Source organism: Pan paniscus, chromosome 11, assembly GCF_029289425.2.
Source record: "Pan paniscus chromosome 11, NHGRI_mPanPan1-v2.0_pri, whole genome shotgun sequence".
Classification (NCBI taxonomy): domain Eukaryota; kingdom Metazoa; phylum Chordata; class Mammalia; order Primates; family Hominidae; genus Pan; species Pan paniscus.
This window is the reverse complement of record NC_073260.2, coordinates 5,658,388-5,685,334: the sequence shown is the minus strand read 5'-3', so window position 1 is coordinate 5,685,334 and position 26,947 is coordinate 5,658,388. Positions and strand designations below refer to the sequence as shown.

The 26,947-nt window shown below is 58.0% G+C and overlaps 1 protein-coding gene across 6 annotated transcripts in view; it reads right to left on the bottom strand.

The window, feature by feature from the left end:
• The window catches only part of SARDH (sarcosine dehydrogenase), an 82,909-nt gene that overhangs the window by 11,416 nt on the left and 44,546 nt on the right, over nucleotides 1-26,947 (bottom strand). For all 6 annotated transcript variants that reach the window (XR_008626631.2, XM_034929428.2, XM_034929424.3 and 3 more), the window contains 5 exons: nucleotides 23,858-24,005; nucleotides 18,674-18,767; nucleotides 5,129-5,291; nucleotides 4,177-4,345; nucleotides 604-739 (listed from right to left, as the gene is read on the bottom strand). Coding sequence is in view for 5 of the 6 variants with exons in the window: in XM_034929428.2 (XP_034785319.1) it covers nucleotides 604-739; nucleotides 4,177-4,345; nucleotides 5,129-5,291; nucleotides 18,674-18,767; nucleotides 23,858-24,005 (710 nt within the window). In the remaining variant the exon portion in view is untranslated. The remainder of the gene's footprint in view (nucleotides 1-603; nucleotides 740-4,176; nucleotides 4,346-5,128; nucleotides 5,292-18,673; nucleotides 18,768-23,857; nucleotides 24,006-26,947) is intronic.

The window sequence follows — 26,947 nt, the reverse complement described above, 5'->3', positions numbered from 1 at the left end:
TGTTCCTGCCTCCTGCAGCCAGGGGTCAGGGTCACCTGGAGGGTGTGGGGTTGCCTGGGGTCAGGGGTGTCGGGGGTGAGGAAAGAGAGGAGGATAGGAACATGGGTCTCTGAGTCTCTAGTCGGTCACCCTGGGGGCCACCCCTGCACCCCAGGCAAAGGGTGGGCTGTGGGTGGCTTGAGGTTTGGGTCTCTGGTGTGAGGAGCTGGAAGGTATCAGCCTGGCTGGCTGGCACCTCCTTCTAACCAAAAAAAGCCTGGAACCACCAAAGTCGGATTCTTCCAGAAAGAAAACAGAGAGCAGCTTTGGCTCTGCCCAGGCACAGCTGGGGAGTCCTCCACCTGCTGAGGCCTCTTCCTCCCCCTTCTCCTTCCCCCTCCCTCCTCCCTCTCCCTCCTCCTCCTCCTTCCTCTCTCCCCTTTTTCCTTCCCCCTCCTTCTCCTCCTTCCTTCCTCCCCCTCTTCCCTCCTCCCTCCTCCTCTTCTGGACCACACCCGTGCCTCCTCCCTATGCCCGGCACACTCAGGGTGCAGTGCAGGGAGCTGGTTTGGAGCTGGTGAGGGATCGGCATCTGCCTTAGCAGGGCCAGAGAAGGGGACTCACCGGCCCACCGCTGGGGTCATGGATGTAACCGTAGGCGATGGTCTTGTCGATGGCGAACCCAAAGTCAGCCCTCCGGACATGGCCCACCACTTGGCCGTTCCTCCAGATGGCCTCCAGGCCAAACATGGGTACTTTGCTGGAAGAAGCAGTAGAGAAAGCTGGGGCCCCAGAAACCGCAGGGTGGGGACGCGTCCACAGCGGCCTGGAGGAGAATGGGGGGCTGCATGATGCACACCCAACCGTGGCTCCACGCAGATAGGGCTGGCCTACTAGGACTTCGCTGGTCCCCAGAGCCAGCCCAGCACCTGGCCTGGACAGCAGGGCTCGGGCTTCGAGTGAGTAAAAGGGATGAATAGAAAACATCAAAACCAGGAGTGGACTTTGCTGTTTCCAGAAGCAAGCCCCGTATATTTGGGAGGGCCCCTGCTTCCGATTTCCTTCCATTGTTGTTCAACTCTGGTTTTTTTTTTTTTTTTTTTGGTGCAGTGGCACAATCTAGACTCACTACAACCTCTGCCTCCCAGGTTCAAACGATTCTCCTGCCTCAGCCTCCGGAGTAGCTGGGATTACAGGCACCCACCACCATGCCTGGCTAATTTTGTATTTTTAATAGAGATGGGGTTTCATCATGTTGGCCAGGCTGGTCTCGAACTCCTGACCTCAAGTGATCTGCCCACCTCAGCCTCCCAAAGTGCTGGGATTACAGACTTGAGCCACTGCGCCGGGCCAGGTTCATTTTTTTTATAGTACAATACATACTTTATTCAAAGGACTTTACTACATGTAATACATGAATGCTCACTGTAAAAGTTTTAAAAATTAAAAGCAGGAAGACAAAGAAAAAAAGTAAGCTAAAATCAAAGAAAGGCCAGCACCCAGGGCTAACTGGTAACATTTTGTTGCCAGTCTGCAGACTTCTCCCTGTGCAATGGGTTATCATGGCAGCAGCTATGCAAAGGGGTCCCTGAATGGAAGGGCTGGGGTGATGTTGAGGGCACCTCCTGAATCCTCAGCCTGGAGTCACTGTTTGGGTCCCACCTGTCAATCAGATTAGGATGAGGCTGGAAGGAGGTTTTGTAAACATCTTCGGTGTCGCCCTAGTTTCCGTTCTCCACGTGAGGACACTGAGGCCCCAACTGCCCGGAGTCCCAGAGCAGTGTGGCAGGGCCGTTCTCTGTGACTCCACTGCCAGCATCTTCTCTGCGTCTGTCCTGGAACTGCAACAGTCCAGGGCCGCGGCGCAGGGCAGCTATTATGCAGCCTGACAGAAAACCCCTGAGCAGAGCGCACTGGGTCACAGGGGCCGTCCCAGGCCCTCCTAAACCCAGACATCAGGCTGCAGGTACTTCATGGAGGGCCAGAAGGTCGGGGTCAGGCAAGCAGAAAGGACCCATGGACGCTGACCTGCCTGCAAGGGGCCCCCTCTCCAGGAGCTGAGCTGATCCGGGGAGCTGGACAGGCTGTCACGCAAGAGGCAGAGCCTGACAGGCATCCAGGGAGAAGCCACAGGATGACGATGACACGGCTCTGCTCACCGTCCCTCACCCTCCCTCTCCCTCCCTCTCCCCTCACCCTCCCTCAGCCTCCCTCTCTCTCCCTCATTCTCCCTCACCCTCCCTCTCCCTCATTCTCCCTCAGCCTCCCTCTCCCTCCCTCTCCCCTCACCCTCCCTCTCCCCTCACCCTCACCTTCCCTCTCCCTCAGCCTCCCTCACCCTCCCTCTCCCCTCACCCTCCCTCTCCCCTCACCCTCCCTCTCCCCTCACCCTCCCTCTCCCCTCACCCTCCCTCTCCCTCACCCTCCCTCTCCCCTCACCCTCCCTCTCCCCTCACCCTCCCTCTCCCCTCTCCCTCACCCTCCCTCTCCCTCACCCTCCCTCTCCCTCACCCTCCCTCTCCCTCACCCTCCCTCTCCCCTTACCCTCCCTCTCCCCTTACCCTCCCTCTCCTTCCCTCTCCCTCACCCTCCCTCTCCCTCACCCTCCCTCTCCCTCACCCTCCCTCTCCCTCACCCTCCCTCTCCCTCACCCTCCCTCTCCCCTTACCCTCCCTCTCCCTCACCCTCCCTCTCCCTCACCCTCCCTCTCCCTCACCCTCCCTCTCCCTCACCCTCCCTCTCCCTCACCCTCCCTCTCCCCTCACCCTCCCTCTCCCCTCACCCTCCCTCTCCCCTCACCCTCCTTCTCCCTCACCCTCCCTCTCCCCTCATCCTCCCTCACCCTCCCTCTCCCCTCATCCTCCCTCACCCTCACCCTCCCTCTCCCCTCATCCTCCCTCACCCTCCCTCTCCCCTCATCCTCCCTCACCCTCCCTCTCCCTCATCCTCCCTCTCCCTCCCCTCCTCACTCTGACACTCCTTTTGAAGGCTCCAGAAATCTGGGAGAAGTGGCAGTGTTTGCAGCTGGCTGTCAGCTCCATGTCCACAGAGCCCAAAGCCGCCCACTTCCCCGGATACCTGTGCCTCAGACCCCCGTGGGCACCACAGGAAGGCCTCTGATCAGGGCCTGATCTTCTCAGACTGCCCTGCAACCCAAGTGGGACTCGGGTTCCTGGAATCCAAACTCTCCCAGTAGCCCAGGGATCACGTGCGCCGGGCTCCAGCAGCATGCTCAAAGCCACTCTCAGTGGGGAGAGCAGGAGGTCAGGTCGCCCCCAGGCAGAGTCTCTCCTTCCACCTCTGCCGTGTGACTGGGCGTGAGTCCCCTGCTCCTTGGCACCATGTGGTCTCCATTCGTGAGTGGGGATGACGGCCCCAGCCGAGCCCCTCTCCCCCTATCACAGGGCTGTGGGGAGACTGAACCAGAACGGGATGGGAGGTCGTGTCGCAGTGACTGGGAGGTCAGGCTCCCTGGGTTCACCCTCCCAAGGCCCTCGGCCTAGACCTGCCGCAGAGGGGTGGCCTGGGCTTGGCTGCACCTTTCTCTTTTGAGACCTGCATTGGAAGAGTGTGGAGCCTTCTCTACCTCCCCACGGGCCCTGCTGGCCTGGGAGGGGCCCCAGGTGCGCAACCTTACACTGGCCTGGTTTGAATCCCAGCATGTTGGGATCCTCATGCTTGTAATCCCAGCACTTTGGGAGGCTGAGGCAGGCAGATCACAAGGTCAGGAGAGTTCAAGACCAGCCTGGCCAACATGGTGAAACCCCATCTCTACTAAAAGTACAAAAATTAGCTGGGTGTGGTGGTGCACGCCTGTAATCCCAGCTACTTGGGAGTCTGAGGCAGGAGAATCACTTGAACCTGGGAGGCGGAGGTTGCAGTGAGCCGAGATCGCGCCACTGCACTCCAGCCTGGGCAATAGAGTGAGACTCCGTCTCAAAAAAAAAAAAAAAAAAAAAAAAGAGCAAACTCTCTCTGCCTTTCTGCCTTTAACAGCATGTGACCTGGCCAGATGTCCTCTCTCTTTGGCCTCGATTTCCTTATCTGCAGTGGGCTGTTGGGTGCGTTCTGGAAGAGCATGGCTGGCACATGGGAAGTGTTGGTACCAGAGGCTTTGAGTGGGGGACCGAGAAGCGCCTGCCTGCCCTGGCTGTAGGCAGTTGCTTCCGGGTGGGCGTGGAACAGCAGGATACTCACTCCTCCATGGTGAAGCACACCAGGCGCCGGCGGAGGCCTGCGGCCCGCTGCTGCTCCAGGGCCTCCCTCCCCAGGAAGGGCACCGGCGACTTGAGCTTGCAGGTGAAGGCCAGACCTGCCTCCAGGGGGCTGTCATCTGGCCGCAGGTCCACGTGCCAGTGCCGGTAGCCTGTGGGAAGGGAATCCATGGGGTTGGTGCCACCCTGAGGGGGATAAGCCCTTCAGGAGATGCATGAGGATGCTGCCTAAACCCACCCCCTCCAGCCCCTAGCCACACTCTCAGAGCTGCTTAGTCACCTGGGCAGGAGGCAGGGGCATCCCCAACTCCAGAAGGTTCCCTGGGGCGACCGCCCCCCCCGAGCAGACTGCCCATCAGCACTACAGCCCTCTGCACCATCAGGTGGGGGCGTCAGGGAGGGGCTCATGAAGGGGGAGCTTCCCAATGCCCAAGTTGGGTGCCCAACACCCAGGGGAGCTGCCCGACGCCCAAGCTGGGTGCCCAACACGCTGGGGAACCACCCAAAGCCCGCTCTGAGCCTCCATCCTTGCTCTGGACAGGGTCTGGGCTTCTTCCAGAGGCCATAGCACCTGCTCCCTGGCTCCATTCTTCACAGCTCTCAGAGAAACTAAGGCCCTCAATTCCAACCCAGCCTGGGCCTGACCCCCAGGTGTCAGGCAGCACCTCAGCTCTCTGAGTTCAGGTGTGTGTAGGTGTCGCAGATCCCAACACTGTCCCTGGGGCCCTGCACGGAGACCCTGGGCAGCAAGAGGTTTTGGGGAAATGGAGGATGTCAGGCACTGGGGTGTGGGGGAGGAAATCGTGGTGTGGAAAGAAGGAAGCCCGGTGACAACACAGGGAAGGTAAACAGCTTCTCGGCCTCCAGGTGTCTCGAGCGTCACTGCCCCCCACTCCGCCCGCCCCCGCCCCGTGCTGTCCAGACCCTGCACTCACCTTTCTCAATGCTCAGGGAGTCGATGGCGCGGTACCCTGCGTTGATGAGGCCGTGCTTGGCACCCGCAGCCATCACAGCCCTGTACACAGGCACGCAGGACGCCTTTGGAATGTGCAGCTCCCAGCCCAGCTCCCCCACGAAGGACAGCCGCATGGCTCGGACCTGGGGGACAAGGTCATGGCTTAGATGTGGCCATGTAAGATGGCTGAGGTCCAGGCCCAGGCCACCACTTCCTGGTGGACAGCTCCTACCGTCACCAGGATTATCAGCTGGCCCTGGGTCCCAGCCAGACTGCCACCAAGAAATGGGGTCTTCCAAGGAGAGCTGCTCCCTCCAGCTGCTCTGGAAATCTTTGAGGAGAAGTAGGGGGTCACCTTTGGGAAGGGGAGATGGCAGGTTTGCTATCTGCAGACCTCAGGTCTTCTCCAGGACTGGGTTAGTTTCCTACCTGTCATAACAAATGACCACAACTGGTGGCTTAAAACAATAACAGTAAACTCTCTCTCGGTTCTGGAGGCTCAAAATCCAAAATCACCATGTGGGCGAGCCACGCTTCCTCTGCAGGCTCCGGGGACGACCCTTCCACTCTCGAGGGAGCCTCCTCCCGAGCACCTCCCGAGCACCTCCCGGCGCCCCTTGGCTTGTGGCTGCACCACTGCGATTTCTGCCTCAGCCCTCACAGCCTCCCCTCTGTGTCTCTGTCTTCTAAGGACACTTGTCACTGGATTTAGGACCTTCCCTAGCCCTAGATAATATCATCTGGAGATCCTGACCTTAATTACACCTGCAAAGATCCTATTTCCAAACAAGGCCCCATTCACAGGTTCTGACGAGTTAGGATGTAGACATATGTTTTGGGGGTCACCATTCAGTCCACAGCAGTGACCTGGGGCAAGCTTCTCACCCTTCCTTGTCTGTAAGATGGGGTTGGGAGCCCAGCTTTATCTGTTTCAGAAGCTCTGAGACACGTCTGCGAGGAGCAGGGGGAAGGCAGCAGCCCAGCTCAGGGGACACCACCCTGGCTGCACCCGGTGGGGATAGAGGCATCGGGGAAGGGGACAGCCAGGTGCCAAGCCCGTTGTCCGAGGAGCCCGTCACCCACCAATTCTGGTCAGCCCCGGCCCAGCACCGGGCTCTGAAGACAGCCATAGCCTCTGCCCTTCAGGACTCAGCTCGGCCATGAGCACAACCATGTTCTGGGTGAGGAAGGGGCCGGAAAGCAAAACCCCTGCCTGGGACGCCAGACCAGGCTAGCAGGCAGACCAGGAGACTGCCGTCGCAGACGGGCCTTCCAGGTGAGGGTGCAAAGGCCCAGCGTTGGGCAGCGGACATGGTGGGAGGCAGGAGAGAAAGGCCTGTGGGGCTGTGGATACCTGACTGTGAAAGACACGGTGGCCCAAGCCCTGCAGAAGTGACAGTGCCGATTATCAGGTGCTCTGGGCTAAGCTTCATCTCGTCCCTCCACGGCCCTTGCAACGATGGGAACACGGTCAATAATGTCCGTGGGCTGAGGCGGACACAGAGGCTCCCAGAGGCACTGAGCCGGGCCTAGGCACACCCTGCTCCGCCGAGGACAGCTGGTGTCTTTGGGAGGGTGTGTCCCGCACACCTGCACAACAGGCTAGCACTCGGCTGCGTGGAGGTCACAGGCAGCGTGGGGGGCTTCTTGCACAGGAGGCATGATTTTCCTCACACACTTGGTTCGGGTGCGTGGCACGTCCACACCCAGTAACTGGAGTCTGCGTCCTCACCTTCAGGCAAACCGTTGAACCCACTGACTCCCATGGGAAGGCCTGAGTGCTCAGCCCTGGGACCACAGAGCTCACAAAAGGAATGGGGAGAGCTAGGCTGACTGCAGGATCCCAGACAGCGGAGGAGCTGATTCCACCGCTGCTCTGAGCGGAAAGGCCCTCCCTGTACAGCTCCCGCTGGGATACGCCTGTGGGAGGGAGGGCAGAGGCCGCTCTCCCAACCACAGGGGCAGCTCCTTATAAACCTGACACTTTAATCACATGGCCGCCGAGGGGCTGGATTCTAAAAGCTTTGGAAATAGCGCAAATTTGCTGTAAGTTGCCATTTGCCCAGGCCTCCTAAAAAACTCAAAATTGACACAGAAAATATACTGTTGACATTTCCCTGCTTCCCTGGTGCAAGCCGTAGGCCCCTGACAAAGATTGCCTTGTCAACGGGGTTCTAATTTTAGATAGCCTATGGAGGAGCTCGGGGCTCAAAACCAATCTCATTTTGAAACAGGAAAAGTAATTTTTAAAGTGCACCTATGCACGGCCCTCCAATTGTGGATCCCTGTTCAGACAAAGACCCGTCACCCAGCTCAGGGAGAGGGTTGGAGTTCACGGGTGGAAGGGAGGGAGCAGTCCCATCCTTCCTGGCTCCAGCAGCTCAGTGAGGATGGGGTCAGCTGCGTCTGGGTCTCCATTGTACGCCGTGCACAGCCTGGCCCAAGAAACAGTCCCTGAACGAAGGAGCAAAACGGGGGCCACACCTGCTTCCCGCCAAAGAGAGGGAGTCTGGGGAAATCCAGGGGCCTCTCTAAGTTCACGGAATCACTAGTTGTTGAGGCATCTTACATTTTTCTCCACCAAAGCAGTGGAGTGGGATCAGTCCCCAGTTCTTCCAAGTGGGGACCCACAAGGAAAGGGACAGGCCGAGCGAGGACATCCAGAATAAACACGGGCTCCCAGTCAGCCGGGCTTGGGTGGGAACAGCATCTCCCAGCGCCCATGGGGGTCGGCCCACTCGGCCTCAGTGCCCTCCTGTGACCCATCGGCCAGGGATGGGCGCGTGTGCACCAAGCACATGGTCCCGGCACCTCATCCTTGGCCACTCTGACTCAGGTGGGCTCCGAAAGCCCCAAATTGCAAGATGGAACTCCTGGCCGTGGATGGAGTCACAGAATTATGGAAGATCAGCAGGAAGGGTCTTATGTCAGGTTTTGTTTAAACCCTTTCCACATCCTGAAAATTCCATGCCAAAAAAGCCTGCTGAAACTATTAAACGAAGTCAGCAAAGTTGGAGAAAGTGAAGTCAAATGAACCGTCACGTATGTGTTCACATGATCTCTACAAGGGCGCTGAGGCCACTCATGGGGAAATAGTCTCCAACGAGTGGTGCTGGGAGGATCCGATAGCCACATGCAGAAGCGAGAAGCTGGTCGCGTACCTTACATCTTGTCCAAAAATTAACTAGACATGGAACAAAGACACAAGGGTAAGATCTGTAGCTGTACAACCTCTGGAAGAAAGCATGGGGAGTTGGAAATGGCAAGGGTTTCCTGGAGAGGACACCAAAAGCACAGGTCACAAAAGCAAAAGTCAGATGGAAGGACATTGATCACAAGCACATTTGTGCATCGAAGGATGCTAATAAAGAGTGAAAAGGCAACCCACGGGATGGGAGAGAACATTTGCAAGTCTTACATATGATAAGGGCCTTCTACCCAGACAGAACAAAGAACTCCTACAACTTAACAATAAAAAGTCAAATACCACCATTAAAAATGGGCAAAGGGGCCGGGTGTGGTGGCTCATGCCTGTAATCCCAGCACTTTGGGAGACCAAGGTGGGAGGACCATCTGAGGTCAGAAGTTCGAGACCACCCTGGCCAACATAGTGAAACCCTGTTTCCATTAAAAATATTTTTTAAAAAAATTAGTTGGGCATGGTGGTGCATGCCTGTAGTCCCAGCTACTCGGGAGGCTGAGGTGGGAGAATCACTTGAATCCAGGAGGTGGAGGCTGCAGTGAGCTGAGATTGTGCCACTGCACTCCAGCCTGGGCAACAGAGTGAGACTCCATCTAAAAAAAAAAAAAAATAGGCAAGGGACTTGAATTGACAATTCTCAAAAGCAAATGCAAATGGCCAACAGGCCCAGGAAAAGATGCTCCACGTCACTACCCATCAGAGGCACGCAAACCCAAGTCACAGTGAGTTATCACTTTGTGCCCATGAGGATGACAATTATAAAAACAAGAAAAAGAAAGTAACGAGTGTTGGTGAGGATGTGGAGAAACTGGAACCCTTGTGTATTGTTAGTGGAAATGGAAAATGGTGCAAGCACTGTGGAAAACAGGGTGGCAGTTCTTTAAAACTTTAAAAATACAACTTCCATGTGATCCAGCAACCCCACTTCTGGGTATACACCCAAAGGAATTGAAAGGAGGGATTCGAAGAGGTATTTGCACACTCATATTCACAGGGTTATTCACAATAGCCAAGAGGTAGATGCAACCCAAGTGTCCATCAGCAGAGGATGAACAAGCAGGGCATAGTGGCTCACACCTGTAATCCCAGTACTTGGGGAGGCCAAGGCAGGAGGACTGCTTGAGCCCAGGAGTCTGAGACCAGCCTGGGCAACATAGGGAGGCCCTGTCTCTACAAAAAAAATTTTAGAGTTAGCTGTGTTTGGTGGCATGTGCCTGTAGTCCCAGCTACTTGGAAGGCTGAAGGGGGGAGGATCACTTGAGCCCAGGAGGTTGAGGCAGTGAGCTGAGATCGCACTGCTGCACTCCAGCCTGGGTGACAGAGTAAGATCCTGTCCGAAATTAAAAAAAAAAACCACACCAAAAACAGATGATGAACAGACAAAAAGTATTCTATCCACATGAAGGAATGTTATTCAGCCTTAAAAAGGAAGGAACTTCGGATGCATAACACAACGCGGACAAAAACATTATAAACACATCACGCTAAGTGAAGGGAGCCAGTCACAGAAGGACAAATCCTGTCTGATTCCACTCATATGAGGTCCCTGGAGTCACCAAATTCATAGACATCAAGAGCAGAATGGAGGGCACAGGGGCTGGGGAGAGGGAAAGGGAATTGCCTCAATGGGGACAGAGCTTCAGTTTCACAAAATGAAGACATTCTGGAGGTTTGTTTCCCAACAATGTGAACATACTTAACACTACCGAACTGTACAATTAAATTAACAAACCAGCCAGCAAACCAGCTCCTTTTCTTCATGGGAAACTGAGGCTAGGAACTAAGTGACCGGCACTTTCTCGACATCCTGGACCACAGGAACAGAGGAGCCAGGGGAGGCCGGGGGGTGTAGACACAGAGATGGGAATTCGGGGAATGTGAGGGAATGGTCCTGGGCCGGACAGGAAGCTGCAGTCTGCATCCAACAGAAGGTCAGGGAGATACCAGAGAGACCGGGGGGAAAGGCGGTACTTAAACAGATAACAGCAGAGAATGTCCCAGAAGTGAAGATGGTCGGTCATGAGCAGTCAGACTGCAGAAAGCACAGTGGGTACCAAACAGGATAAATACCAGTGAATCCCTGCATGGAAATCACAGAAAGAGTCCGGGCGCGGTGGCTCACGCCTGCAATCCCAGCACTTTGGGAGGCCGAGTTGGGCGGATCACTTGAGGCCAGGAGTTTGAGACCAGCCTGGCCAACGCGGCGAAACCCCATCTCTACTAAAAATACAAAAATTAGCTGGCTGTGGTGACGGGCACCTTTAGTCCCAGCTACTTGGGCGGCTGAGGCAGGAGAATTGGTTGAACCTGAGAGGCGGAGGCTGTAGTGAGCCAAGGTCGCCCCACTGCACTCCAGCCTGGGCAACAGAGTGAGACTCCATCGCAAATACATAAGACAGAGAGAGAGGCCTGAAACCCTGAAACCACCCCTTGGCGTGGCTCTAGTAGATGCTAATCTACTGTAGAACAGTATCTTCGAAGCACAGAGCTTCGAACATAACTGTCAGCCTGGAAACCCACATCCTCCAGGGGTGAGAGGAGTGAGGTGAATCGACAATGTCCTCAGACCCAGACAGAGCTTATTACGCACGATTCTTGTTGAAAGAATCCATAGGGGATGCACCTTCAATCCTGGGCCCCTGACCTCACCTGGGTGCAGCTTGAGGGTCGGACCAGAGCAGATACCTGGCCAGGTGGGGGTCGAGCTGAGAGGGAGGAAGACCAAGGTGAGGGGAACTCTGCCTCCTGTTTAGGAATAGGTGCTTTGGAATCAAACCCATGAAGGGTGGGGCTACAGGGGACCTCTCCACCCATGGAACTAATCAGTCCCCTGGAGTGACATGTCTGTTATTATCAGATGTAGCTCTGCAAATAAAGGGTTGGGGCAGGGGTCCTTTGTGATAGCGTGGACCCTGCTGGGAACAGAGTCCCCTTCCTGCTTGGCCCTGGCTGGGGGCAAGGGCTCAGGACCCACAGGGCTGCCTGTTGCCCGTCTTCCCAGTGGCCAGGCGCTGTTCCCAGCCAGTTGGCCTGGACAAGAGGGGAATGATTCCTGAAGCCAGCAGAGCCACCTGCCACTGGTGGCCTTCGCTGGGGCTCAGACTCCTGGACTATAGGTTGTGATGAGAGAGGATCCCTCTGTGGAAAGAGATCATGTGGGGCGGGGCTGAGGCCTGCTGAGTCCCCCACACTTAGGCAAGCGCCACTACTATGACCATGGCTATCTCCCTCCAAATTGGCCTGAGGACCCTCTTTTTTTGGAAGGTTCTGGAGGTCAGACCCTTCCAGGCCCTAGAGGGAGTTCTGTGGGATGCCATTGGTCCCCAAGGATGAGAGGACCCCCACCTGGCCTGTCCCATTCCATTCAGGCCACTTAGGTGGCAAGTGTCGGTCAGTGGGCAGGTGCAGAAGGCCTCCCTCCCTGGGCCACACAGCACTGGTACCCATTCCCACCAGCCTCCACCACAGTGCCAGCAGGCTCGAGGCTCATCTGCGGCAAGGGTTCTAGGATTCAGATCATGATCCCCCAAGCAGGGCACCTGGCATGAGGACTCGGGACTAAAGGAGACCAGAAGGCCTCCGGTGCAGCCCAAGTCTCTCTGACCTCCTCATCCCCTCCTGTCTCCCACCCTCTTTCTCCCCCGCAGCAAGTCACAGAAGCCAGAATTCCTCTTTCCCCAGGTGGGTCATGGACAGTAGAGGCCCTCTCCCCCAATGCCAGCCATGAGACCTAGAAATACAACTCAAGCCTTCCCCACTTTTCTGGGGAGGAGCTGGCCATAAAGATGTTCTCCGCCCACCTTGTCTGACTGTGAGTCATAAGACCCTTGCTCCAGGGGTCCTGTCCCATGCCTGGGAGTGAGAAGCACTGCACGGAGAGGCCAAGGGGGATCTGCACAGCTGGCCTCGCCGGCTTCCCCACAGTCCATCCCCACAGACATCCCCTGCCGTCCGACACCTGTCCAAACAGCTCCCCATTCTTCACTGACCTTAAGCATAGGAACCGTCTTCCCTGGGTCTCTGGGTCCCCCTTTCTGATGGCTCCCATGTCACATAAAGCTTTGATTAAATCTATCTGGTGTGCTTTTCTCTTGTGAACCTGTCTTTTGTTACAGGGCTGTCTCCCATGCCCCTGATAATGGGTGAGGGGAGGGATCACACCTTTTCCTTCTTTACAAGGGCAAGATGAGAACCTGGAGCCGATTGCCCCTGAAGTCTCCAAGGCCCCCAGCTCAGAGCCCTCTGCACCCAGTTCTGCATGAGGTCACTTGCCCCAGACAGAAGCAGCAAACCCGGGGCGGGTCGAAGCTTCCCACCACCCACTCCACAAACACCCGCGCTCCAACTTCCCCCTGGGGCCCAGGCCCTTCACACTATCATGGTAACAGCTCGACCCGTGACAGGGAACACGGTGCCCCAGCCTGCGGCCACCAGTCTCTCTGCGCTGCATCAGGGAACCTGCCCGTGATATCGGGTATCTGTCTCAGGCCTCAGCAAATCTGCACGGGTTCTGTAAAGCGAGTGTTTAGGCAGTGGCTGGAACTCAGCTGGTCTCTGACTGGCATGTCACAGTTATCTAACGTGTGTGGGTGCAGGACTGCTCCATCCTGAGCTAATCAAATCCTAACAGCGCCGCGACTAGGACTTCTCGCTGTCAGGAAAAGAGATTCAATTTCCTTTTGAGCTGAAATTAATTTTCAGAGAAAATCACTTGATCGCCGTGCCCCACGGAGTGCTCCCAGCCCAGCATGCTGCTTCGCGGTGGGGCCCGTCCTCGGCAGGGGCCCTGGGAACACCGTGTCTGGCCGAGCGGAGCTCTGGGAGACACGCCGGGAGAGCACTGACCCACGGGGAATCTTGCTGGCCTCGAGGCAAGATATTTGGGGAGCAAGGACAGCTGGTCTGCTGGCTGCTGAGCGGACAATAACTTCTCCCCACCCCGCTTCCTCCTCTAGCAGTCCAGGGATCGTGGCAGCCTGGGTCAGATCCCAGCCTCTCGGAGAACAATCACTGCACAACAGCGGCAGTGCTCAGCTGGGAATCGCGCCCAATTCGTCTGGTGGTGAGGAGGGTCTTTGGGCAGCGGCAGGCGCCCGCTCTCGCACCCGGGGCCCGGGTCTGCAGCTCTGGCCCTTGTCCTCATCGGCCCTCACAACTGCTGTCAACCCAGAGGTTCCGCTGACTGCGCAGGCACACGCATTCCTCGCCTGCATCTGGTTGGCTGGAACCCAACTGATCGCCTATAAATACCTGGCTCAGGCCCACGCTCCAGCCCAGCGTTTCTTCACGTTGAGGGATATGTCATCAACACATTTTTAAGCCAGCACAAGATATTATTTAGGAGAATATGAAATTCTCCCTGGATTCAGAGAATCCAGAGTGTCTGGACAGAGTTATGGAAAGGCCCGGAAAGAATTTTAGACATTGTGCTAGACTTCGTGCTACAGGTGGGGACACTGAGGCCCAGAGAGGCAACCCGCAGAAGGACCAGGCAGGATGGGAAGCCAGGCTTCTGGCCTGAGCTCCACCGAGCCTTGGGTAACATGGATGCTTTGGTCCCAAACCCCCCAGTGTCTGTGGCTGACTCAACTCCCATCTCCCACCTGCCTGTGAGGCCCCCTACAGGGGGAGCTGGCCGTGGCCAGTGGCTGTATCCCCACCCGTCTTGCTGGCCAGGAAATGGGGAGGGCACTGTGTCCCAGGCTGGGGCCACCTGGGAGCGCGTGGCCCTGGCCACTTTGAGGGACAGCCTCCCAGGTCAGCAAAAACTGTAACATTGACACTAAGGGCCCAGAACTTCTGCTCTCCTGGCCCACACCTCCCCAGGGCCCTCAAGAGGAGGCAGAGGTCACTGAGGACAGGATCCCTGGCCGCTCCATCCTCCACACGCTCCTCGAGTCCCCGGCCTCATCTCATGGGATCTGGACCCACCGGCCACCCAGCAACTTCAAGCCCCTGAGGGCCACAGTCATCCTCCAGACACACGCAGACCTGGCCGCCAGGCCCACACTGGCCACTCCAGACACACGCAGACCTGGCCACCAGGCCCACACTGGCCACTCCAGACACACGCAGACCTGGCCACCAGGCCCACACTGGCCACTCCAGACACACGCAGACCTGGCCGCCAGGCCCACACTGGCCACTCCAGACACACGCAGACCTGGCCGCCAGGCCCGCACTGGCCACTCCAGAGAGCCACCGGGAGGACAAGGAGGGAGAGGGATGAGAAGCCAGTGGGGCTGCACTCAGTGCTGGGCATCAGGGTCTCTAGGTGAAGATGGTTAGCCCCAGCTCACCCCCAGTCTGTCCCCGATGGACCCCACGGACTCCAAGAACATGAGCATGGGAACGACCCCGCAGAGCCGGCCACTCAGCCCAGGTGAAAGTAAATCTGTGCGCGCTAAGGTCGTCTGTCTTCCTAAGGAGTGGGGCCCTGGGGCACTGGCTGTCGGCAGGGACGAGCTCCTGGCTGGGGCTGTGTGGGGATGGAAGCCTGCCCTCAGCACCGGAGACATCTGCCGCCCTGGTCCTGCCACAGGGGCTGGGAGGTGTCAGGATGGGGCCCACAGGGATGGGGAGAATGCTGGTGGGTAGTGGGTAGAGCAGGGGCAGCTGATGTGGGCTCCTGGCTCGTCCACAGGCCCCTGGGGTCAGTCCCAGGGCAGAGCCCCCCAACACAGGCCACACTTTTTTTCTAGCCAAGAGGTCGAGACACTCGGGGCCTTGCCCCACCCTGTCTGGTTCTTGCCAACACTCAGTTCTCTGTGGCCATCTTTGCAGGACTCTCGGTTCCATGAGAACCTGTTGGCCTGGGGTCACCCCTCACGCTGCCTAGGACCTCTCTCCAGTACAGGCTGGGCTGTGGCTGCAGGTCCCTTCCTGGGCCCCAACCTCACTCGGGGTCTGAGCCCATCGAGGGAAGGAGCCACATCTTCCATCCTGGGACCCCAGTCCAGCACCCAGCAGGCTCCCAGGCAGCATGTCCAGAGTTCACTCCAGGGTCTCTCGAGCGCTAGTGAGGGAGAGGACGAGAAGCACAGCACTGGGAATGGATCCTTAAGTTTAGTAAAACACTAGTGCTTGACTGAGAGTCCCAGTGGCCCCACGTGAGCTGACGGTGCTGGGAGGTACGCCATAGATAACTGCCACGGCCGGTGTGCGGCGTGTTTCCCGGTAGCTGGGCCTCCTTATGCGTGTAGCACCTCCCCACCGCCTGTTTCCTGTGTCCCCACGATCGCGCACGCCAGCTGACGCTCATGTCCCACCTCCCCTGTGTTTCCCCTCCCCCCCATCCCACAGGCAGGGACCCCAGCCCAGAAAGCATTGTGCTTCTCTCCCACTCCACCTGAGACCTAGGGTAGCACTGGGCAAGCGAGGGGAGCAGAAATACGGAAGGACAGAGAAGAACACACCACAGAGTGACCCGGGACCATGAACCGCACACACCTCCGACCTGGTGGGCCCAGCTCTACCCTCTCTCAGACCAACAGTCAGCATCTACTGGGAGGACGGTGTTCAAGGAAAGTTCCTCCCGGGGCCACTTCCAAAGCAGAGAGGTGGACCCGGTGTGAAATGCATGACCAGGGCACTGGAGACGCAGCTGAGGGCGTTCCAAGTGGTTCTCGGGGAACGTTCAAAGGAACAGGAGAACAGTCACAACATTCAGAGAATAAAGCAGTGTGTACAGACTGCATGGGATGCCCTGATTACATTTTAAAATCCACAGATAGTCACAGATGACGGAAAGAAGATGGCGGGCAACACACTCAACTGTCAACCCTGGTTTCTCTGGGGATGGGATTAGAGGGGTTTTCGCTAACTCGTTGGCAGGCTATGAATGTCCCCAATAGTCCTCTGAGATGCCGCTGACCACCATGTCCCAGCCAGATGAGCTTCGTGCCGCAGCTCACGAGACCTGCCCACAGACCCAGCATCCTTGTTCTGAGGGGGCAAGGGTCGTGCCCAAAGTGGGCTTGCTAGAAGCGAGGTCTGCACTCAGCCCCTGTGCTGAAACCCATGCGCAGTGATGGTTGGAAACCGAGCAATGAGCAGTATTTTATGCAGCCGTGATGTGCTTTTTACAACACCAGTGATTTTACACCAATGAGCAGGAGACTGTGGGGAGAGGTGGCCCCTGCACCCCCTGCACCCCCCACGCTGTGTTTGGCCTGGCCTGTTCCTCTGGGGGACGTCATCCCGGAAGCAGAGCCTTTGGGTCAGCTCAGCAAGCACCTGGCCTGGCTCCTAGGCCACACAGGTGGAGGCTGACCCAGGCAGCCACTGCCTAGGCTTGGGGAGGCCGCCAGGGCCAGGAAAGGGCCAGCCCCAGGAGAGGGGAGGCAGCTGGAGCAGCCTGTCTGAGAACAAGTCCCAGCAGCTTGCTGGAGTGGCCGTGCGGGTGGGGGCGAGGCTGCTGGGCCTCAAATGGGAGGGGACGTGTTCCCACCTGGTCGTCTCCCCCTCCTGTAGCCAAACCAGACAGAGGCAGCACCTATGCCAAGCCTCAGCAAGGTGGGAGAACCCGCAGCCCCCCTCCCCTTCTGCAAACCAGAACCCAGCTGCAGACAAAGCTGGATGCTGCGTGGACCCCGGCCTGCTGGAGCTGGAGTCGGGCCGTCTGAAGGCCGTGTGGCCTGGATCCAGCTGTGCCGCTCTCTCTGAGTGCCCACCCTCTCTGGTCCCAGCAGGCAGCTTTGCACCACAGAGGCAGGAAGCAAGCTAGACACAGCCGGCCCTGCTTCCTGCCCCTGTGCGGCCTCTGGAGAGGGGAGGTGAGAGCAGAGCCGCCGGGATCTCCCTAGTTTCTGGCCGCCTCCTCCCTGACAGTCATCGCCAGATTGTTTATCTGCTAACAGAACCCAGATTTGTCCCCCAGGACCTCCAGTCCCTCTGCAGGCCAGGACCTCGCTCCTCCCCAACCTTCCTTAGCATTTCCCCACCCAAACCCCAGACGAACATACAGGAAGGAGAGACAGGGAGCTGCCTCCAAACGCGGCCGTGCACTCGCCCACCCCCTCCTGAAGGCCACATCCGTGTCACTGACACATATCGGGGGCTTTCTGGGTTTCTTTAGCCAGGCGGCCCTGAGCAGCCTGGCCCATCCAGCCTCTCTGAGCTCCATCTGGGTAACATCCGTCATGCAGGGCGACATCTCCTCCAGCATGAGCGCTGGAGGGCTCTGGAGGCCCGGCCCCCGCTGCCACTACATGGCTTACACCCCTGCAAACAAGCAGGGTGGTCATGCACCGAGGTTCTCAATGGGCGATCCTGCCCCCGGCAGACCCTTGGCCATGTCTGAACATGCCCCCACCCGCACAGCCACTGTGGCTGTCACAACGGTGGGTGCCACTGGCACCTAGTGGGCGGCAGCCAGGGAGGCGGCCACACACCTGTGTCACACAGGAGGGCCCTCACAGCAGAGAGGATCTCCTCCAAACGTCAGTAGTGCTGAGGTTGGGAGACCCTGTAACAGAGCCGCCCGTACTATGGTGAGGATTACATGGGAAAGTGTGCCGTGATGTTCTCAGAACAGTGTCTGGCACGCAGGAAGCCCTCGGCAAACAGGGGCTGCTGTGTTTACCATCCTCATCTCAGCCTCGAGAAGTCAAAGCAGATGCCAAGATGCCTGTTTTCCAACAAGGAAACAAAGCCCAGAAGAGGGACGTGCTGGCCCAGAACTAGAATCTGGGCCCCGATCCTGGTCTCTGAGGGAGCCTCCTGCCTGGGGCCAGGTCCCATGGAGTGCTGGCTCCGGACACCACCACCATCTCAGAAGGGACGGGCCCTGGCCCCCAGGATAGAGGCTTTCTAGAGCTGGTGGGGGACGTGTGGGGTGCTGTTTGGGGACTGGCTGTGCTCCCACTCCAGCAGCCCCTCCTCCCACGCCCACAATGGCAGCTGGGAGGCTGCCACACGGAGCTCTCCGGAGCCAGCTACTGCTCAGCAGAGCTCGGCCCTCCCGTTTCCAGGAGGTCACTTGGCCTCGGGAGGGCTGCCCCGCGCCTTTCAGGAGGGGATACAATAGGTGGCGATGCAGGCGGTGAGGCCAAGGCCACCTTCCCTGGGACTGAGTCCCTGGCATGCACCAGGCACCGAGGAGGGATGGAAGACGCTGTGACTTTGATCCACATGACCTCTCCAAGCTCCCAACAGCCTGTAGGAGGGCCGCCTGGTCCCACTGTCCCCCCTTCACAGTTGGGGACCCAGGCCCAGGGAGGCAAAGGAACCTGCCCGAGAGCCCCCAGCCCCCAGATCCCCTGGCGCGCCCCTCACACCATGCTGCCACCCACGACCCAGAGGACGTGGCCAGCTGGAACCTACCAGGTGCCCTGCAGCTCTCAGTAGCTTGTGGGTGGAGAACGGGAAGGCCTCGTTGCTCAGGTCTGCGTCCAGCACCTCCTGCAAAATGGCTCGGCTGCAGGCAAGAGCAAAGTCGCTCAGTCAGCAAGTGCTCACGGGTGGGGCCTGGGCAGGAAAGGCCCCGGGGACCTGCCATGAGTGGGATAAGTCCCTGTCCTCATGAGACAGATGACAATAAACATGGATTAATAAAAATACACCAAGACAGATGTATGTTCCAAATATACATAAGACAGCCACCTTCCAACGGGGTAACGCTAGGGCTAGCAGGACCCCTGGGGGAGGCCAGACTTGGAGATAGCTCTAACGGGACTCGCGATTCTTAGACGGGGAACTGAGGCCAGAGTGGTTATCTAACCATAGAATGCCCTTGAAGCCCACAGGCCAGGAGGAACAGAGCATCTGGACCAGGTCCACAATCCACAATCCACATCCCCAGGCCTCTCCAGGTTTCCAACTCTTCAGAGGCCAGAGGGGCCTCAGCTGCTGCTTTGGTAGCCACGGCCCGAGAGAAGAGCTGGCTATGGTGGCCTCAGTGCTGTACAGAAGAGTAGAGTAACTTGCCCAAGGCAGAGCCGGATTGGAGCAGATTCCGGCCTCCTCCCAGCCCACTGCAGAAAGTGCTCTTCCCAGACACCACCCCGCTCTGTTCCCTGACCTAACCCTCCAACTGGGCACCTCGGCCCCAAAGTCCTCTGCCTGACATGGGTGTGAGACGCTCAGGCTGCAGACTTGGAGGAGGTAGAGAGCTGGGCTTAGCACCCAGCAGGTGCCAAGAGCCATTTCAACCTCCTAGGGGACTGTCACCTACCGAGGGCAGGGCTGCACCTGAGTGCCACAGTGCTATGAGGGCCCGGGAATGTTCCTGAGCACTGGACACTCAGTCCATACTCGACAGTTTGCACAGACTTGCTGGGTCCACCCCTGCTTTTAAGCTCTGCGAGGGTGGGGATTCGCTCCCCACTTTCCCCGCTCCGTGGTACCCAGCACCACATCTACTCTCACACTTGCGCAAGTACCGGAGACCTCACTGGAGCCAACACCCATGGTCTCCCAGGAAGCCCTCACCTCCTGGGCACCATGCCCACCTCCAGGCCTAGCCCTCTTGTGCCCCTTCGCATTCTCACCCCTTTCCCTGTGACCACTTAACCCTTTGTCATCCTTCAGCTCTTGGCTCAGCTGTCACTTCCTCCAGGAAGCCCTTCCTGACTCCCTAGGTCTTGGGCAGGTACTCGTTGTCCAAGATCCCACAGTCTCCTGCCAGGGTGTCTCTCACATTGGTTGTACCCACCCCCAATGCATCCACCCCCGGAGCTCCGTGCCAACAGCATCCCCCTATCCCAATGTGCCTGGCACAGAGCAGGCTCTCAGTAAATAGAACTGACTGTGAACACCCTGGCTTGGCACAGCAGGGTGAGGCCCCCATTGCTAGGAGACGCCCCCCCACTTCTGTCCCTCTGGGATCCCAGCAGGTGTTGAGGCTGCAGGGTGGGCTGCCCAGAAGTACTGCTGACCCTAATCCCAATCGTCACAGTGCTGGGAGCCGCCACCCACGTCAGCCTGAGGTGCTCAGCTGTGGTACAGTTGGCCAAGACCCTTATGTAACCACTCAGCACCCACGTGGTGCCAAGCCCTGGAGAGTGATACCAGCGCCTCAGACCTGACAAGTACATGCTCTCTGCAGCCTTGAGTGGCAGCCGCACGGAAGGGACCCTGGGGCAGAAGCCTGGAGCTGCCACCTGGTCCAAGGCTTTGAAGGGCTCTGACCCAGGCTATGGGCTCAGCAACCTCAGGGGAAGCCCAGTTCCAGGGGTCCACGAGCTTCCCAGTCAGAGGCCCCAGTTCTAGTCCCAGGCCCTGTACTTACCCCTGAACCCTACCAAGCCCCAGTCCCTCACCTGTGATGCCGCGGGCCACTGTGAGGAACCAGCAAGAAAGCACACAAAGCCCCTGGTGCTAACCATGACCACAGCGATGGCCAGTTCTGGGCTGCATGACACCGTCTCTCCCAGCCACGCAAGGACATTGGTTTTGGTTTGTTTTGTTTCATTTTGGCTTGAGACAAGGTCACCCTGTCTCCCAGGGTGGCTTGCAGTGGCACAATCACAGCTCGCTGCAGCCTTGACCTCCTGGGCTCAAGCGATCCTCCGGCCTTGGGCTCCCAAGTGGCTGCGACTACAGGTGTGCACCACTGTGCTGAGCTAATTGAAAAATTTTTTTGTTGTTTTTTTAGAGATAGGATCTCGCTATGTTGCTCAGGCTGGTCTCAAACTCCCGGACTCAAGCGATCTTACCACCTCGGCCTCCCAAAGTGCTAGGGTTGCAGGCATGAGCCACCGAGCCCAGCCTCTACCAGCACAGGGGGCTATTTGAGTTTACATCCACTAGTATTAAAAATGCAGTCCCACTAGCCACATTTCAAAGGCTCAGTAGCCACACAGGGCTTAGTGGCTGCGTGTTGGACCGCTCAGTTATGGAACATTTCCAGAAAGTTCCATGGGGCAGCAGCTCACACAGCCCCTACTCCATTGTCCAGTAGGTGTGCTGAGCATGTCCTGAATAACAATTCCGAAAGTGCAGCCTTTATCAGCAGCACCAGTATTATTATTCATCTAAGAAACTTTGGGTTATTTTTGAAACATAGAGGACATTTTGGAGGAGAAAGTTAAGAAATTACCAGGAGGCAGTGAGCTCCTCTTCCCGCCCTGGCTGCCTCCCCCGCCGCCGCCTGGAGCAGCTTATAATGAGGCTGGGCGCACCGGCCGCCCCCGGGCCGCACCTTGATCGGTCCATCTGCCACCTCCTCCCTCCACGGCCCACCTGCCTCCCCCACACTAAAAATATCCCGACTCCCTGTCCAAGGTTGGCGTGGCAATGAAGCCAGAGGATTCCAAGGACCAGGCCTTGACACCCCTCCCTCCACCCCAGAGATGCAGAGGTTGGGGTCACCCAGGTGAGAAATGAAAAGCACACAGCATCGCGGCTGCCTGTGGGCCAGGCTGGGGACTGCATGATTCCACTGCATCCCAGTCCTTTCCCTGCAGCTGCGGCCAGCACCCTCCACTCTTCATCATGCACGCGGAAGCTGTCTCTGTCCCCTACCCTCCCCCGACCCTCTCAGCACACCCCATCCGCTGTCGGGTGCTATGAGCCTCGCCCAGTCCATGGGAACCACCACAACGCCAAACCCTCACCCGTGAGCTTCATGGACTCAGCTCATCACTCCCTCCTGGACATCCCTGCCTCGCTTGGCCTGAGGCTCCTCACAGGCCTGCTGGCCCCCTGCCCGCTGACCCAACAGCAGAGACCCCCCCACCAAAGCCCAAGCCCGACCATGTTCCTCCTCTGCTCAGCACCCCTCCCTCAGAGGAGCAGCCGCTGGGCCTCCAGTATCTCACCCTGCTGCCCTCTGAGCCCGGCTCCTGGCCTGCTCCATCCCAGCCTCAATGCGTGCCTCAGACATACGCACTGGCCTGCCACGGGGCCTTTGCACCTGCTGTTACCACTGCTGGGAGCAGTTCCCCCAGAATACCAAGGCTGGGTCACTTGTTTCCTGCAGGGTTCTGTCCAAATGTCTCCTTAATGCATGTTGGTTTCTATGAGCAGCCTCAAGTCAAACACTTGGTAGAAGCCAGTTAGTGTTAAAGCACTTGACCCTCTCCGATTCTATCCCTTCCTCAGCAAGCACGCGTCTACCATGTGCCCCTGAGCACCACAGTGCATATGCTTGGACGGACAGCAACAGCTCAGTCCCTTGCAGCCCGAGAGGGGAGCAACTGGCCCAGGACTCAGCGTGGGGTGCCAGGGAAAGCGGACCCCATGGCAGGGTCTGGGCACTCCAGCCAGAGGTCTCGGCAGAATCCCAGGCTGACAGGATATCACCAGGACACAGCCCTGCTACGTCAAGTGCTCACCTCGGCGACCTTCAGGCTGGAGACTCATCTCCCCCCGACCCCTCCCCGCCTCTCCTCCTCTCCTTTCCCATCCTCTCCCCGAAGCTGCCACCATCATTTTCCAGAGACAGATCACCCCTTTGATACCCTCCATGTCTCCAGAAGCAGTGCCCTCATCTCATGCCTCTTCCTCCTGCCCAGTCCAGCAGAGCCACCCTGTCCAGCCCCAAGGCAGATGTGGCGGCAGGAAGCACACCGAGATGAGTGTCCTGGCCCCTTAGCCTGGTGGGGGAAGGTCACCAATGGAAGGCCTAGACTAGGCTGTTTTCTCACAGAGGATTTTTAACTCTTGAAAAAGGGTGGCGGTGAGCGTGTGCAGGCTTCTGAGCACAAGGGGGACACATCCCCATCAGCCCTGGCACTGACCAGCTGTGTGACCTTGGGCAAATGTCTCGACCTCTCTGTTTCTCAGTTTCTGCATCAGTAAAAATAAGAACAATTATGACCACCTCAAAGGGCTACTGTGGGGATGGGAGATTGGCTCAGGCTTGGCAAGTCACAGGTGCTCCATTGGTGGCTGCTAACATGATGTCCTTCCTCCCTGTCCCCCACCCCCAGTCCCTTCTCCCAGCCTCCGAAGCACAGTCAGAGGGGTCTTTCCAAGGTGCACACCTGCTCAGCCGTCCTTTTGCCCAAGACTCTTCTGTGGCTGTGTGCATGAGCCAGCAGCCGAGGGTCTTCCCCGGTCCTGGTTTCTCATGGGTGGGGAACACAGCCCGGCAGGTGTTTATAGAAGGAATGCATGCATGGATAAGCCTTAACCTTGTCATGGGGGGTGTTTCCGGAGGAGCCAGGGACCCCTCAGTATAGGATATTATTCTGCCCATGTGATCAAGGTGGCGTACAGAAATTACCCAGTAGCAGGGCGAACCCTGGCCTGGTTCTGCCCACTTTGGGATGGTGGACGGTAATTCCTAGACTGCACTGGTGACTCAGAGACTGCCCTCCCCTCTGGGATCCTGGGGTCCTCAGTGACTGAACAGCTGTAAATTTCAGTCTGACTCGTGTTACCGGCTTATCTGCATTCCAGTGCTTTGAAGGTATTTATTCAGAATGGCATCTCTGGTTTACCAGAGCGCTTAACTATTCAGAATGGCCCATTCTGGACAAGCTGTTCTGCCCAAGGGCCTGTTGGAGGACCTGGGTCCAGGCAGCAGGTGCACCCAGGGGCGGGCTCCCAGTCCTCTCTCACCTGGCTGGGCCCTGGATGCTGATCATGCCCAGGTCCTCGGAGCTGTCGATGAGCTGGCACTGGAACTTCTGGTCCTGCAGCACGGTGGTGATGTGGGACCAGTTGTGCTGGGCCACGGCCCCGCCCACGGCCAGGTAGTAACCGTCCCCTGGAAGAGAGGCACCTGGACTTAGAGCAGGATTTCAGGGCCTGGGAGGTGGGGACAGAGAGGGTGGCCCAAGGGTCTCCCGGCTGAGAAAACAAATGCCCTCTCAGGGGCCTGTGCCTTCACAGTGCCCAGGAACCGTATCTGTCCCTCCCTCGGTCCCCCAGGGCCACGCCTTGCAGAGTATCCTCTGAGCCATGGGGGTTAGGAGAAGGACCTGCTTCTCAACCCCTACCACCCACCCCTCTGCAGACACCTCAAAGGGATGCCCCTACCCTAGGAGGACGGTGTCTTGGGAACACACAGGCCTAGGCCAGCCTGGCCCAGATGCAGTTCTGCGGCTCATCGGCCTTGCTTCTCACCTCTCTGAGCCCCCATTTTCTCATCTGTAAAAGGGGCAGACCCACAACATCTGGCCCCACAGGGCTATTGGAAGCACCCTTGGACGAGAGACCTCTCAGGGCCCCAGGCAGGCCCCAGCCAGGCTGCTCCCTCCCTTCCTCCTCCTGACACCATAAGCACAACAGAGAATGAAGGCAAAGAGACAAGCCAGTCCTCAAGGGGTTCCCCGACACCTGGACTGGGGCCGTTTCTGGATGGCATCCTCAGCTCTATTCAGACAGACACCCTACCTCACCTCCCCCAACACACACACACACGGCCACTCTCAGGCCCCTGGCTCCTGGGTGGCCCCACCAGTCTGCAGCCATCCCAGGCCTCTCCCAGGAGGGCATGGGAGCTACTGAGGCCAATTGGTGCCCAGGGAGATGGCAGCTGATGGGCCTGGCCTCCTGTGGCCCTGACCATCCAAGATCAACTTCCCTGAAAACAAGATGCCAGTCCTGAGGCCAGAGGTCAGTCAGCCCAGGTCCAGGCCTGGCCTGCAAAGCTGACATGGCAGAGAGCAGTGAGAAGGCAGGGTGGCCGGGGACTTGCGCCATCGGCAGTGGGTGTGGGGGAAGCTGTGGGCTGTGCAGCTGATTTTGTGCTTTTCAGTATCATTGGAATGGTTCCCAGGAGCATGTATCCTTTTGTAATCTTACAAAAAGATCAATAAAGATCATTTAAAATTACTTTTAAGATTGACAGCTGCTTTGTGTGCCACCTTGATCACATTGTGTAAATCATCACATTCTCTCGGCTCCGTGGTGATCTGATGCAGCATGGGTAGGTAGCGCACGTATTCAATACGCGCATATTTAATGCCCATGCATATTCATAACTCAAACAGTGCAGTTTTGAAGCCTGAAAGTAAAGCAAAGCCCACATGGTGGTTTTCTCCTGTTGAGTGGTGTCCCCAGGACCCGCAGAGCCCTGGGGGATGTGACTCACTGTGCTAACTCCACACCCACCAAGTGCAAACCTTCCCAGCAACCAGCACCGCCGATCCCCAGCCCTCCGCTCTAGGAATCCACCAGAATCCTCTGGAAAGCTAATTGTGCACCACTGGGAGATGGCTCAGCGTTGAAAGCACTTTCCTGATAGCTTCCCCTTATGAGGGGGGACGAGCAAGGTCCTCATTCCCCAGCCAGGGAAACTGAGGCTCAGGGAGGCTGCTCCCCAGCCCTCCCAGCACCCCCAGACTCTGACTCAATTCTCCATCGCAGCTCCGGGAGGCACGTCTTCCTCACTCCATTTCACCAATGGGGGAAACTGAGGCTCAGGGGGGGCAGGTCGCTGAGCCAGGCAGTGGCAGGACCTGGCCAGGATTTTTGGTGACCTGTGTCCTTATTTTGGCCCCTCTACTGTCTCCCTAGCTAGACTCACTAAGTCTGTGGCTATGGGCTGTGCCTGGGCTGCCCCTCTACTGGGGGCTGATGCCCAGCTCCTTACAGGCATCACTCCTCTCAGCTCAGAGATGCCATTTCAGCTGAATGACCCAGAGACAACCAGTGATGGGCAGGTCACACTGGTTCTCACCTCTACACCCTTGCTGCCAGTGGCTCCTACCCATCCTTCCAAGCTCAGGCCGGCCCTCTCCTCCAGGAAGCCTTGCTCATCCCGGCTCGGCGGCTTCACATGGCCTTCCCTAACACCTCGCTCTTTCCCATCCCCTTGCATGTCCCCCTCCAGGTGTTATGGGGCCCTTCCTGCCCCCGTCCGGACATACAACCCACTGTGGGGTCCCTGAAGCCCCACCGGCCTCCTTCAACTCCTCCCGACTCTGGCTGCCCTGGTGCTGCCACACAGTGCAGGCTCACGCAATGACTGTTGAGGGAACGAGCGAAGGCACAAGCTCATGGATCCATGAGGCACAAGCGCTCTGGCTCAGCCCATGGCTCTCTCAGCCTCCACGTCGCCAACAGCAGGAGGGAAGGGGTGGGCGAGCTCTGCGCACCCCATGGGACCCCTCACTCACGCTCTCAGCCTCATCTCCGCCACCAGCCTCGAGACTGCAGGGCTCACTTCACTACTCCCTGCTTTCGGCAGAACCGCAGAGGCCCAGGAGCCCCTGCCAGCCCCCAGCCCCGAAGACCCCCTGGGCAGTGAGGAACGCTGTCTTCCCACCCTGGCCCCCAATATCCCACCCCCTCCGGTCTTCATTTTTCCTCTTGACCCATCTAACATCCTACACCTTCCACTTATTTTATTTTTTTAATCCTATTTCCTCCCACCAGAGATACAAACTCCACGTGGGCCAGAACCTTCTGTGTTTGGCTCACTGTTGGGTCCTCCGTGCCTCAAACTGAGCCTGACACACAGTCGGTGCTCAATGACTGCTGCCGAAGGTGCGGGTTATGAGCTGATCATGAATGAGCCCCTTTCTCCCCTTGCCTCTCTCCCCCAGTGCCCAAGCTGGGGCTCGACACTGACCCAGTCCCAGTGAGGAAACAACTACATTTGCCAGCAGCACGGAGTCAGGTCAAGAACCAGGAGATGCCAGGTTTTCTGAATGGGCTGAGCCCTCCCCGCTGACTGTGCCCCTGCCCCGGGGACAGCACAGA